The sequence below is a fragment of the Orycteropus afer genome, unplaced genomic scaffold (assembly GCF_000298275.1).
Source record: "Orycteropus afer afer isolate SDZICR_OR568_19922 unplaced genomic scaffold, OryAfe1.0 scaffold00402, whole genome shotgun sequence".
Classification (NCBI taxonomy): Eukaryota; Metazoa; Chordata; class Mammalia; order Tubulidentata; family Orycteropodidae; genus Orycteropus; species Orycteropus afer.
In genome coordinates, this window is record NW_006921989.1 from 1815266 (window position 1) to 1827732 (window position 12467).

Here is a 12467-nt window from a genome sequence, read left to right on the forward strand (position 1 = left end):
CCTGAAGGGTAACTCAGGCCCTGTCAGACCAGTAAACGTGGTCTTTTTTATGATTTTGAGTTTTGTGCCACATTTCCCTCCCACTCTATCTAGGATCTCCTGCACTGATCCCTTTCTGAGTGGTTGAGAGTGGTAGCCGGGCACCATCTGGTTTTTCTAGTCTCACAGTCATATAGGCTGAGGTTCATTTTTGTTTCCTTCAGGAGAGACTAGTTATTGTGTTTAGGTGGCTGCTTGCAAGCTTTTAAGACCCCAGTTGGTACTCAACAAAATAGGATCTAGAACAGTGTTTTTGTGTGGTGTGTTATACCAGTTGAGCTTTATGTTCTTTGCAACTGTGGTCCCGAGCCTACAGCTCCAATAACTAATGGGTGGTTGATTAGGGCTCAGAAGTTACTGTAACTTAGCCTTGGTAGTCTTTTTATACAGACATTCTTACAGCACATACAAATACATACGTAGAAATAGCGTCTGTCAACCTTATGTATGGTCATGGGTATATTCCCTTTTACCTAGACATACCTGATCATTTAGCTTGTCTACCTATGTATCTATCCATAGATTAATATTTGTTATTACTGACGATGCAGTATTGTGTATGTAAAAGCGTTTATCTTTGTTGTCTGTTCTTGTGCACGTCTCTGTGTTTTCCTTTTCCTTAGTGTTACAGTTTTGGTCCCTCAATTTGGTATATTTCCCTTCTTGTCACCCAAATCAATTCTTGTCTCTTACCTGTCTAGTAGTTTTCCCTCCTCTCCCATCCCTGGTAACCATATGTAAACTTTCCTTTGGCTTTTTACAATAGTGTACTAATAGAATATTTGTCCTTCTGTAGTTGACTTATTTCACTTAGCATAACGTCCTCCATGTTCAGCCATGTTATGTGGTGTTTCTTGGATTCTACATTATTCTGTAGTGTTGTGTAGTATTCCACTGTATGTGTGTACAATAGTTTGGTTATCCATTCCTCTGTTGAGCTGGAGGCTGGCACCCTGAGTTTCCAGATACGATTAGACAAAGAGCTGGTAGATCCTAGAACTCTCCCAGAATTTAACTTGGAGATACTTATTTCTTCCTTCTGCTTTCCTTTTTTATGATGATGTAAATTAAGTTGCCTACAGGAATAGGTCTTCACTGAGAACCTTTCCTGGGCGGCAGACAGCTTCACCTCCTTCCTCATGGTCAGACTTGAGCTGCCGTTGCACCTGAGTGTGCTCTCTCTCCCTGCCCTCCCCTGGCTGAAGTACCCTTTTCTTCTGTCAGGAGGCTCCCACTCCCTCCCACTCTCATGCCCCGCCATGTTACCCTCCCTGCTCTTCTTCACCCACAGTTAGGTGTTTGTGACCACAGCCCTCTCCAGTCCTCCATTTTCTTTCCTTTCACTGTGAACTTCTCAAACCGCTTTCATCTCCTCTGACCTCTGAGGGATGACTTCATCTCCACACAAACAGCTCTCCTCAAGGTGCTGTTTAGCAGTTCTTTGTCTTTATTTTTCTTTTCATTTGGACGTGATTTCAGACTTATAAAATATGGGGGGGGGGAACCAAACTCACTGCCATTGAGTCAATTCGACTCACAGCAACCCCTCCTTGGGTTTCCAAGGTATCACTATGGAGGTAGTTTGCCCAATCTTCCTTCCAAGGAGTGGCTGGTGGGTTTGAACCACCAGCCTTCTGGTTAGCAGTCAAGTGCCTGAGGCACGCACTGTGCCACCAGAGCTCCCATAAAATATGGCACATACAATATAAAGAATTCCTATATACAATTCACCCAACTTTCAAAATCTTGTGTAACCCCAGGACAGTGATCAAAACCAGGAAATTACCATTGATGTAGTCCCATTAAGGAGCTCTGATGGTGTAGTGGTTAAAGATTTGGCTGCTAACCAAAAGGTTGGGAGTTTGAACCCACCATCCACTCTGCAGAGGAAAGATAGGGCAGTCTGCTTCCATAAAGATTTACAGCCTTGGAAACCCAAAGAGAGTCACTATGAATCGGAATTGATTGATGGCAGTGAGTTTAGCTTGGTAATCCTGTTCACTGATCTGGAGACCTTATTCAAACACTATCAATTTTCTGTTGACCTTTTGCATTTGATTATCATGTCTCCTCTAGTCTGTCTGTGTCCTTCATGATCCTGGTCAGGTATCTGGTTGACTGTCCCTCAGTTTGGGTTTATCTGGTGTATCCTGAAAATTCCAGGTATATGATTTTGGCACGATCCTCCAGGAGCAATGTTATGCCCTTCTTGGTGCCTCATATAATGAGGCACAAGATGCTGACAGACCTGCCACTAGGAGGTTGACTTTGGTCACGTGATATTTGTTAGGTGTCCCCACTGTAAAACCAAGAGTTTTCTTTTATAACTAAAAAATAGCTTGTGGTTCCTGTATCCTTACAACATGCTGTGTCATTTTGTTGTGGTGGTTTTTTTAATTTTTGACTAGTTCTAGGTTTACAGAAAAGTTGCAAAAGTAGCAGAGAGTTCCCATATGTGCTTCACCTAACTTCTCAGAAGGTTAACCTCTGAACTTAGCATAGTTCATTTGCCACAATTAAGAAATTAACCTGTCACTATTAACTAAAGCTGGACTTTTCTTCCAGTTCTCCACTTTTCCCCTGACATCCTTTTTCTGCTCCAGGTTCTTCTCCAAGACCTCTCATTGCATTTGGTCATCTTATCTCTGCACCCTTCTGTGGTCTGTGACATTTCCTCAGGCTTTCCACATTTTTGGTGACCTTGGACGGTGTTGAGGAGTACTGGTCAGGTATTTTGTAAGATATCCTTCCATCTGGGTTTGTCTGATGTCTTTCCCACAGTTAGGCTGTGGTCAGGAGAGGAAGGCCGCAGAGGTGACGCATACTGTTGTCACATCCTATCAAGGGTATATGCTCTCAGCACGACTCATCGCTCCTCATGTTGGCCTTGATCACCGGCCTTAAGTAATATAAAGTTACTTTTTTATTCCCCTCTTTCCATCGTGTACTTTTTCGGAAAGAGGTCCCTAAGCTCAGCCTCCACACAGGTGAGGAGTTAATTTCCACCTCCTTGAAGAGGTGGGGAGCAGCTACAGAAAGTCTTTGGAATTTTTCTGTGCAAATGGTTGGTCTCTTCTCCCCCGTTACTACTTTAGTTGATCATTTCTTTATAGCACATCAGCCCGTGGCTGTTTATTTTAGACTCTGGGTGGTGCTCCACCGTTGCTTTATTTATTTTGTTGCTCACATCCTTTCAGTGCTGCTCTTTAGTTAGCTCCCTTGTCCCTTTGACGGGTCCCCATCATGGCGGGGTTTCTGAGCATGTCCTTACTTTCTGCACTAAAAGTTATTCCAGGCGCCTCTTACGTGTTTCCTGCCCCACCCTTAGAATCAACCATGTCACCAAGGAGCCTCAGTTTCTCTTTTCAGTGAATACTATTGAAGACCAGGATCCAAGCACTGGGTGTGGTCATTGCTTCTGGGCCTTGTCAGTAGACAGAGATGAGAATATATGTATGCCTTTACACCATGCAGACACATACACCTAAAATTAGTTTTGTGTCTGATCATCTCTGTATATTAAGCTGTTGTTGTTAGATGCTGTCAAGTCAACATGTGAATAGATTTTCACTAAATAAGACATACAAATGGTGCATAAGCATGTGAAAACATGCTGAACATCATCAGTCACTAGGAAAAGGAGAATTAAAACGACAGTGAGATTCCACTGCACACTCCCTGAATTCGTTCTGTTCTGTGGACCACAATTAAATGCTCCCAGTCCCGCGCCAGCCTCACAGTCCTTGATGTGCTTGAGCCCGCTGTTGCAGCCAGTGTCCGTCCATCTTGTTGAGGGCCTTCCGTTTTTTCACTGGCCTTCCACTTCACTGAGCATGATAGCATGTTATTGTTAGTAGCCATTGATTCGATTTTAGCAACACCGTGTGACAGTGGCATAGTAGGTAAGGCATTTGGCTGCTAACCAGAAGGTCAGTGGTTGAAATCCACCAGCTGCTCTGTGGGAGGAAGATGAGCAATCTACGGCATTGGGTTTGGCTTTTGGGTTTTGAGATGAAGTAGAATTGCCCCAAAGGTTTTCTAGTCTGTAATCTTCATTGGACCACTTCATTAAGTCTTTCTTCCTTAGAGCAGCAGCTGGATGGGTTTGGACCACAAACCTTTTGGTTGGCAGCTGAGCACTTAACCATTGCATTACCAGGGCTCCTTCTATATTAAGTTACTTGTGAGTTAATGCTGAGAGCTGCCTATAATCCAGTGCCACATGCTTCATTCTAGCACTTCCTGCCTTGCTTATCTGTAACCACCTTCTCCAATAGTGAGGAACCTGCCTCCTACCAACCTCCATCCATTTATATATTTGTTCAGTCTCAGAAAACACATCCAGCAGTTTCAGAAGTGTCAGCCTGGATCTCATGAGACACAGCTTTAACAACTGTAGTTCCGGGCTTTTGTATCGTTCCTTTTAGTCTGTTGCCTCACAGTTTCCTGTTACCACCATTTCCATAGTTACTGGGGTCCACTCCTGTCTTCCACCCCTTCGGTGAGGTGAGGTTCTGCCACGCGATCATCTTCAGCCTTTTTACACCAGCCTCTCTTCCCCCAGGTCTCTAGTCTAGAGCCGCTGTGCCCAGCAGCCATCAGAGTGCAGGCCCCTGCGCCCTCGCCTGCTGCCGTGAGCGCTCTGGTCCCACTCCTCTGGACCTGTCTCTTCAGCCTCCCTCGGGCCGTCTCCTGGCTCTTCTCTCTGCCTCACAGCTCCTCCCTTACCTTGGCCTTGGGCCCCTGGCTGGCTTCTTTCTCTGTGCCCTGACTCTCCCCTGTCACTTCCTACTGGCCGTTTCTGAGTTGATAGCCCTTGGGGAGCCTCTGGTTACAGGTGATAGAAACGTGACCTCAGTGACTGAACCAGGGAGGGCTGCTGCTCTTCGGAGATGCCCAGAGCCAGGCCCTCAGGTCAGGTCCAGTGGCCCCACGGTGCCATCAGGAACCCAGGCTGCTTTTGGCTCAGGCATCCTTAGTGACTCCTGATCTCACTCATGCTCCTGTTGCTTTTTTTTTTTAATTGTGATTTGGGTGAAAGTTTACAGAGCAAGTTCATTTTCCATACAGCCATTCATACACATTGTTTCATGACATTGACTGTAGTTACCTTCTTTCCTGTGTATTCCTGCCCCCTGAGCTATCTCCCTGTGCAAACACTGCCCTCTCTTTTCCCATGATTGGTCATTCTAAGGAGTGTATCTACCTGATGTCAATGTTGACTGCTGTCTTGATTTTTACCTTGTGATTTCAAGATGGCTACACTGCCTCTGTCATCTCATCTAGGGTCCTGGGGCCATGGACAGGACAAAGGGCAGCAGGTGCATCTGGCAGATGAGCTTGGCTTTCTTTCACCCCAGCAGCTTGAGCTTATGTCTCATTGACCGGGGCTGTGTCCACCTGGTTGGCCTTGGCTGCAGGGCGGCCCGGAAATGTGGGGTTAAGATGGGTACAATACCACCCTCCCTGGCTTCTCTTGGAGGGAGGAGCTGAGTGAGCCATGAGCAGTCTTTGCCTCTCCAGCTTTGAGTCCTGTTTTACACACCACCCAGACTAGTCTTTTAGAGTGGGTTCCCACCCTTGCTAAAACTTGCTGTGTCCCAGGCTGAATGTATCTCTCCCCAAACCTGCCCTCTTGCGAACGTGATTTTATTGTTGCTGTCATCCTCCCTGAGGCTCCAGTCCTGTAATCCTGTGTGACTCACTGCCTCCTCCTGAGGTGCATTTTGCATGTACCCACATCCTGTTGGTTCCCGTCTCCCTCAACCCTCATGCACTCTCCACCATACTCGCTCCAGTGCAGGCACAGCCCTCTGGCCGAGGCCAGCTGGTCTCCCCTGCTCACTGTTGTTATTGTGTTACTGGTCAGAACTTCCAGTGGCTGCCATTTCCATTTCAAGGAAACAAAAAGAACCTGTGGTCCCCTGGATTCCTAGGTCTCTGCGGCATGGTTATTAATCTGATGTGAGGCCCCAGCTGGCTGTGTGCTGTCTGGGCAGCAGATCTACAGCTCATGTGAATTCTCAGAAGAGTCTGTGATTCCAACACAGTGATGGGGACTGGTCTCGTCTCTCCCGGGGCCCAACCCACTCCAGCTAGCCAGCTGCTGCCCAGGTCTATGCAGGTTCCTTCTCATCCTGGAAGCACTGGCCCTAGACCCACTGCCACATCTTTGCGTGTCCTGATTCCCACCTGGTACCTCTCCCTCTGCTCACCCAAAGCCTGCGGACCTTTGAGACAGGGCTCCCAGTGTCCTCGCTGGCCCTCCTTCCTGCATACTGCTACCATGGAGACGGTGGGTTCCTCCTCCAGTGCTGAGAGTTGCCACCATAGCACCCTTACTTCCCTGGTTGCTAGTGCAGCTGGTTTTAACGATGAGTTGTTTGTGAGCGCATGGAACTTGACTGTCCTGTCCTTGTTTTTGCCAGAACACTGTCAAACTGGGCGTACGAATTTGACAAGTGGGCCCCCTCTGTGGTGAAGGTGTCCTACAAGGTAGGTCACAGCCTGAGATTGTACTTTCATTCATTACCAAACATGGGCACATGCAGGTGGGAGAATGGAGAAGAGTGATAAGTAAATACGGAAATAAACGTGCATTGATAACAGGAGTGATGGTGTTGTTGTGTGCTGTCAAGTCAGACCCGACTCATAGCGACCCCTCCTTGGGTTTCCAAGGCAGTATCACTACGGAAGTAGATTGTCCAACCTTCCTTCAGAGGAGTGGCTGGTGGTTTGAACCAGCCTTCTGGTTAGCAGTCAAGTGCCTTAGGCAATACGTGTGCATGTTTATGCACATGGGATTATATTATTAATGCAGGTTTGGGATCGCTAACTTGATTTAGTTGGGGCTGAATGTTTTTAAAATTAAGTTATGGGCTCAGTTTTGTGGAATACAGTGGCATTAATGTTTTCCCTAGAAACCTTCATTATTCACATGTAAGCTCGGGTTCAGACTTGTTCATGTGTGTGATGATTTGATGAGCGTACACCCTGGCTCTCTGGGTGACAGGCCAGGCCTGCTCCAAGTGCCCCAGGGGTGAGTGGCAGAGCTGGGCTTTGCACCTAGCTGCTGGGCTCCCAGGCCCAGGCTCCTTACGGTGCACTGTCATGCCCTACAGCCCTGTGATGGGGAGGAGAATGTCCAGGCAGAGGGAACAGCGCACACAGGGCCCAGAAAGGAGGATGAACTTGGCGAGTTTGAGGAGCCAAAAGTAGGCAGGCTGCATGATTTTAAGAGACCAAACAAAACCCAGTCCGTGTGGAGTGTGAGCCTAGGGCAGGTGCGGGACGAGATCCTGCAGCCTGGGCCTCGGTCAGGCATTTCAGCTTGAGAAGATGCAGTGGGAGGAGGCTGGCATTGCTCCCAGCCAGTGATCAAATGGCCTGCACTCAGGGGTACGGATGGGGCACAGTGGGGTCATCAGGGGGAGGCCCTGGTTTCCATTGTGGGGCCTGAGATGAGACCCAGGAAGAGGAGACAAGCCAACTGGGTAACCAACCAGTTGGACCCAGGCCGGGCCCCATTCAGGCACAGGTGGCACAGTTTCCCAAGGCCCACGCTCCTCTTCCCCATCCCTATACCCAAAGTGCCTGCAGGCCTCCCCTCCCTGCAACAGCCGCTCCACGGTGGGGTCTTTCTGTGCCAACTTTGGGAGGACAAGCCTCTCCCCATCTCTAGGCAGCTGTGGGGGTGCCATGCCCAGGTCCATCCCTGGCTGCCCCTGGCTGTCCTAGCACTGGGGCCTGAGGTGGTGTGTGTCTGCTTTTCTCCAAAGGGCTCACCAGCAGCAAGACGTGCTTTTGTCCCTCAGCTCCGAAGCGGAAAGTTCAATGTCTTGCTGACGACATATGAATACATCATCAAAGATAAGCACATTCTTGCCAAGGTAATGTGTCCTGGGTTGTCAGGGCCGTGTCATCCCTGGCCCGTTATTTTTGCTGATTTTGTTTCTGTTGCTGATTTGTGAATTAGAAGACCCCTGTGTGACAGGGTAGAGCTGTTCCATGGGGTTTTCTCTTTTTTTTTGAAAAACAAAAATGTATTTTTAATTACAATATTTTAAAATGTCATATTTCACTTAAAATTATTTTGCAATCAAATAATCAGGTATATCTTAAAATAGTTACCTATTTCAAGTGTTTATGTATTAGCTTAATACTCAGATACATTAGCTGGTGTATTTTTAACTCAAAAGGTAAGTATCCTAATTTTGTCCTTTTTTTTTTTTTTTTTAATTGTAATTTGGGTGAAAATTTACAGAGCAAATTCACTTTCCATACAGCAATTCACATACACTTTGTCTCATGACATTGACCACAATATACCACAATGCAACAGCTCCCCTCCCTCTTCCTCCCCATAGTTACCTCTTCCCAGTGTCCATCCCTCCATGTACTCCTCCCCCTGAGCTGTCTCCCTGTGCATAAACAGCCCTTCTTTCTCCCATGATTGTTCTCTCCAAGGAGTGTATCTACCTAATGTAAGTGTTCACCTCATATGCCTGTCTTTTGTTTGACTGGAAGCCACAGGTGTGGGTTCAATTCCAGACCTGAAGGGCAGCTAGGGGCCATAGTCTCAGTGGCTCCACCAGGCTCTATCAGAGCAGCAAAGCTGGCCTCCATAGGGTTTTCTTGACTGTCCTCTTTACAAAGCAGATCCCCAGGTTTGTTTCTTCTGTGGTGCTACTGAGTAGATTTGAACCACCAGCCTTTTGGTTACCAGCTAAGTGCAAACAGTTTGCGCTACCCAGGAAGCTCACTGACCCATGACTGTGTTGCATGTGTCACACTGTCTGCTCAGCAGCCCTTTCAAGTCATTTCTCACTGATGCACCTGCAAGTGTGTAAAAGCACAGCTGCTGTTTGGGTGGGGAGGCCCCTTACCGCGGTCAGGGGCATGGCGTGTCCAGCTGCCCTTGGCTCTGCCTCTCCAGTTGTCTCCAGGCTGGCCTTGTCTTGGGGCTGTGTGGGGCCGGGCTGATCTCCCTGGGCCTGTGCATCTGTTACCACAGACCATGGAAAGCAAGCCCAGGAGGTTTGCGATTCAGCATTGGATGGCGCGGAGGAGGGTCTGAACACTCTGGGTTGTGTGTGGGCCATGGGCTTGGAGTGTCCATGAACTGTACGGTCCTGGAAACCTTACTAACGTCATTGTGGAGGCAGCTCCAGAGTCTGTTTAGTTTGGCCACCAATGAGTTATTGAGAGTGTACTGTAATTCAGAATCCAAAGATCAAACAGACAGTGGTCCTTGCTTACAAAAAGCTTAGTGCTTGGCTTTGGGGGTTTGTGGCATATGACACTCACCTACCGCTAGCCATCCATGAACGGCTGTTGAATGCTCATTTTTGACCCTGGTACAGATCAGGTTGCAGCACCTTTCAGTGCGTGTGCGTGGTATCAGGCACTCTCTGTCAGGCACTTTCTGTGCATCCCAAGCCGTCTGTAGATGAGGAGAAAGGAGCCCTGCTGGTGCAGTGGTTCAATACTTGGCCGCTCGCTGAGAGTCGGCAGTTTGAACCCATCAGCTACTTCACAGGAGAAAGATGTGGACTTGCTTCCATAAACAGTGCATCCTTGGAAACTCTATGGGACAGTTCTGCCCTGTCCTGCAGGGTTGCTGTGAGTCAGAATCGGCTTGACAGCAGTGGGTAATAGCTGAGGAATCTGAGTTCCAAGGGCTGGGTCTCCAGAGTGAGCCGGTCACCCTCGGGTCTGTGTTACGGGTGCCTCTTCTGTGGGTCACTCCTTCAGTCTTGGTGTATAAGCTGGCCCGTCCCCAGCCCACACATGGGAGCTCTGCAAGGCCTGTGCTCATCTGGCAGCAACTTGGCTTGCTGTAATGCTGTCCAGTGGGGCCTTCCATGTGGCAGATGGCTGTCCCGTCCCATGCCCTTCCCGGTCAGCACTGTGCCCTGTCCCAGGTGCTGGGCTTGGCTGGCCTTCAGCCACAGTGTCCCAAGAGTGTGTGCTGTCTGTTGGTAGTGAGGCAGAAGCTACAGTGCAGAGCCATCACGAGGTTAGTTGTGGCCACACAGACACTGGACCAGATTTACACCTGGGCTCCCGTGTGCAGAGTTCCTGTGGCATCTGCCCCCACTGGACACGTGGCCGCCAACAGTCTCGGGAGGGCCCATGAGCTCCTGCTTTGACCTGTGTGTGCTGCTCATTTGCTTTTATAAGTGCCCGCTGCCGACCCCAGACCCCAGAATGCCTTCTCAGAGGGAATCTTGTCAGTGGTCAGTGACGTGTTACTTGGGTTTTTTTTTTTTTTTCCTGAGCGGTTTGCTAGCATAGAATCGTAGCATTACTGGACAGCACGGATTGGCAGTTCCAGTCCACCCAGAGGCACCTCGGAAAAAGGGGCTAGTGACCTACTTCCGAAAAATCAGTCGTTAACAGCCTGTGGAGCACGGTTCCGCTCTGACGTGCCGGCTCACCACGAGCCGGAATCTGCAGCCATTGGTTTGGTACTAGTGTAATAAACTGTTTTGGACGGGGAGGGGGGGTATCCAGAGTACTTACCACTTGCTTTCTTCACCTAACGGTACATCACGGCGGTGCTTCCGTATTACTGTGTCTGTGTTTACTTCGTTATTTACATACCGAGCCAGCCGCAGGCTAGCGGACAGGCCCACTTTTTCACCTTGATGTGGTCTTCCCCTTGGGGCCTGTTTGGCTGATTGTTGGTGGTGTGTCTATTTGAGCGTAGAACCAGTGTCTCTAAGGAAGTCTCCCCCAGAGCCATCGGGAAGTCCCGCTGCCCCTCTTCCCCTGACACGCCTGCTCACTGGTCCACAGATCCGCTGGAAGTACATGATCGTTGACGAAGGCCATCGCATGAAGAACCACCACTGCAAGCTAACCCAGGTCCTCAACACGCACTACGTGGCCCCCCGCCGTCTGCTGCTGACGGGCACGCCACTACAGAACAAGCTCCCCGAGCTCTGGGCGCTGCTCAACTTCCTGCTGCCCACCATCTTCAAGAGCTGCAGCACCTTTGAGCAGTGGTTCAACGCTCCCTTTGCCATGACCGGAGAGAAGGTGCGTGTGCCTCAGCTGGTCACATGCCAGTGGGGGGTGGAAAGTGGCTGCTGTGGTCGTGCCCTGGAGATCTCTGTGGACCATCTGCAGGGAGAGCTGTGTACACGTTGACAGCTCTGGGCTCAGCTGCTTCCATTGGTCAGCATGTGTGTAGTGCCCACCACACCCAGGCCAGGATATACTAGATGCCAGGGATATGGTGGTGAAAGTAGACATGTCAACATCACATGGAGAAGGGGCCATAGAGCCCCAGATGGAAAGGCAAGAGGCGTGAGAGCAGACACTCTGGGCTACTTGGGGATTTCTCTGACCGGGTGCTCCAGGGACAGTGAGGAGCTAGAGGACAGGGAGCAGCTGGGGGTCGAGCCGTTTGCTGGTCCCTCAAGAGTCCAGGGCTCACCCTCAGGGCAGCAGGAGGCTTTGAAAGTTTCATGGAAGATAGCAACATGGCTAGGTTTCCTTTTTTTTTTTTTTCAAATTACAGTATTTTGGTTTCCATGTAACAGTTTTTACACAATTTGTTCAAGTGACGTGGGTTATATTTTTCAGTGTATCAACTTTCTCATTATTCCTGCTGTGGTTCCTTTTCCAGTAATACAGAGTCCTTGCCCCCTTGTTTTCTCGCCTTTCCTTTTGAGTAAATGTTGGCCATTTGGTCTCATAAGATTTTTTTTTTTAAAGGAGCACGGTCGTCTCGGATGATATTGTTTATCCTGTGAGCAGCTCTATTATTTAGCTAAGAGATGAGCTGATGAAATAGTTTGCGTTCTAGGTTTAAAGAGTAAGGCAGGGTAACAGTCCCAGAGAGTCCTCCAATGTCAACTGGTCCAGTAAGTTTGGACTTTTAAAGAATTAGAGTTCTGGTCCACATTTTACTCCCATTCTCTCAGGATTCATGTGTTATGTTCCCGATCACAGCAGTATTTTAAAGAGTACTGTGGCCCATGTATCTTGATGTCTGTATAGCTGTCTGAAACCAGAGTGGCCCAATGGCTGTCAGGGGCCAAGCCTAATCACCCTGATGAAACACCCCATGCCGGTTCCAGGCACACAGTGTCAGGGTTCAAGACATGTTTGTAGGCTGGGGTGTTTTCTGTAGACGAAGGATAAACACGTGGGTGGAGCCTGGTGACAGGGCCTGGCAGGTTGCCAAACAGTGCTGGGCTGCACAGGCTGCTGGGAGCCAGCTCCCTGCCCACTGGTGCTGCTTTGCAGGGTCTCATTAGGGCCAGCACCACCTCATACCTGCAGGGGGGCTTCTGTGGCTTCATTTGTGACAGCCCCACTCAGCCCCGTTTTCAGACCCCCGTCCCAAGAGCTGGGAGCAGAGGCTATAGTTTCACTTGTTTTTGAGTGGAGCCAAAGCTCTACCAAGAGATGGGGGG

At 49.1% G+C, this 12467-nt stretch overlaps 1 protein-coding gene across 1 annotated transcript in view; it reads left to right on the plus strand.

Moving 5' to 3' along the window:
- Positions 1–12467, plus strand: part of SMARCA4 (SWI/SNF related, matrix associated, actin dependent regulator of chromatin, subfamily a, member 4) — an 88402-nt gene that overhangs the window by 38049 nt on the left and 37886 nt on the right. The window contains exons 16-18 of the mRNA XM_007953594.2: positions 6468–6534; positions 7818–7928; positions 10840–11082. Coding sequence (XP_007951785.1) covers positions 6468–6534; positions 7818–7928; positions 10840–11082 — 421 coding nt within the window. The remainder of the gene's footprint in view (positions 1–6467; positions 6535–7817; positions 7929–10839; positions 11083–12467) is intronic.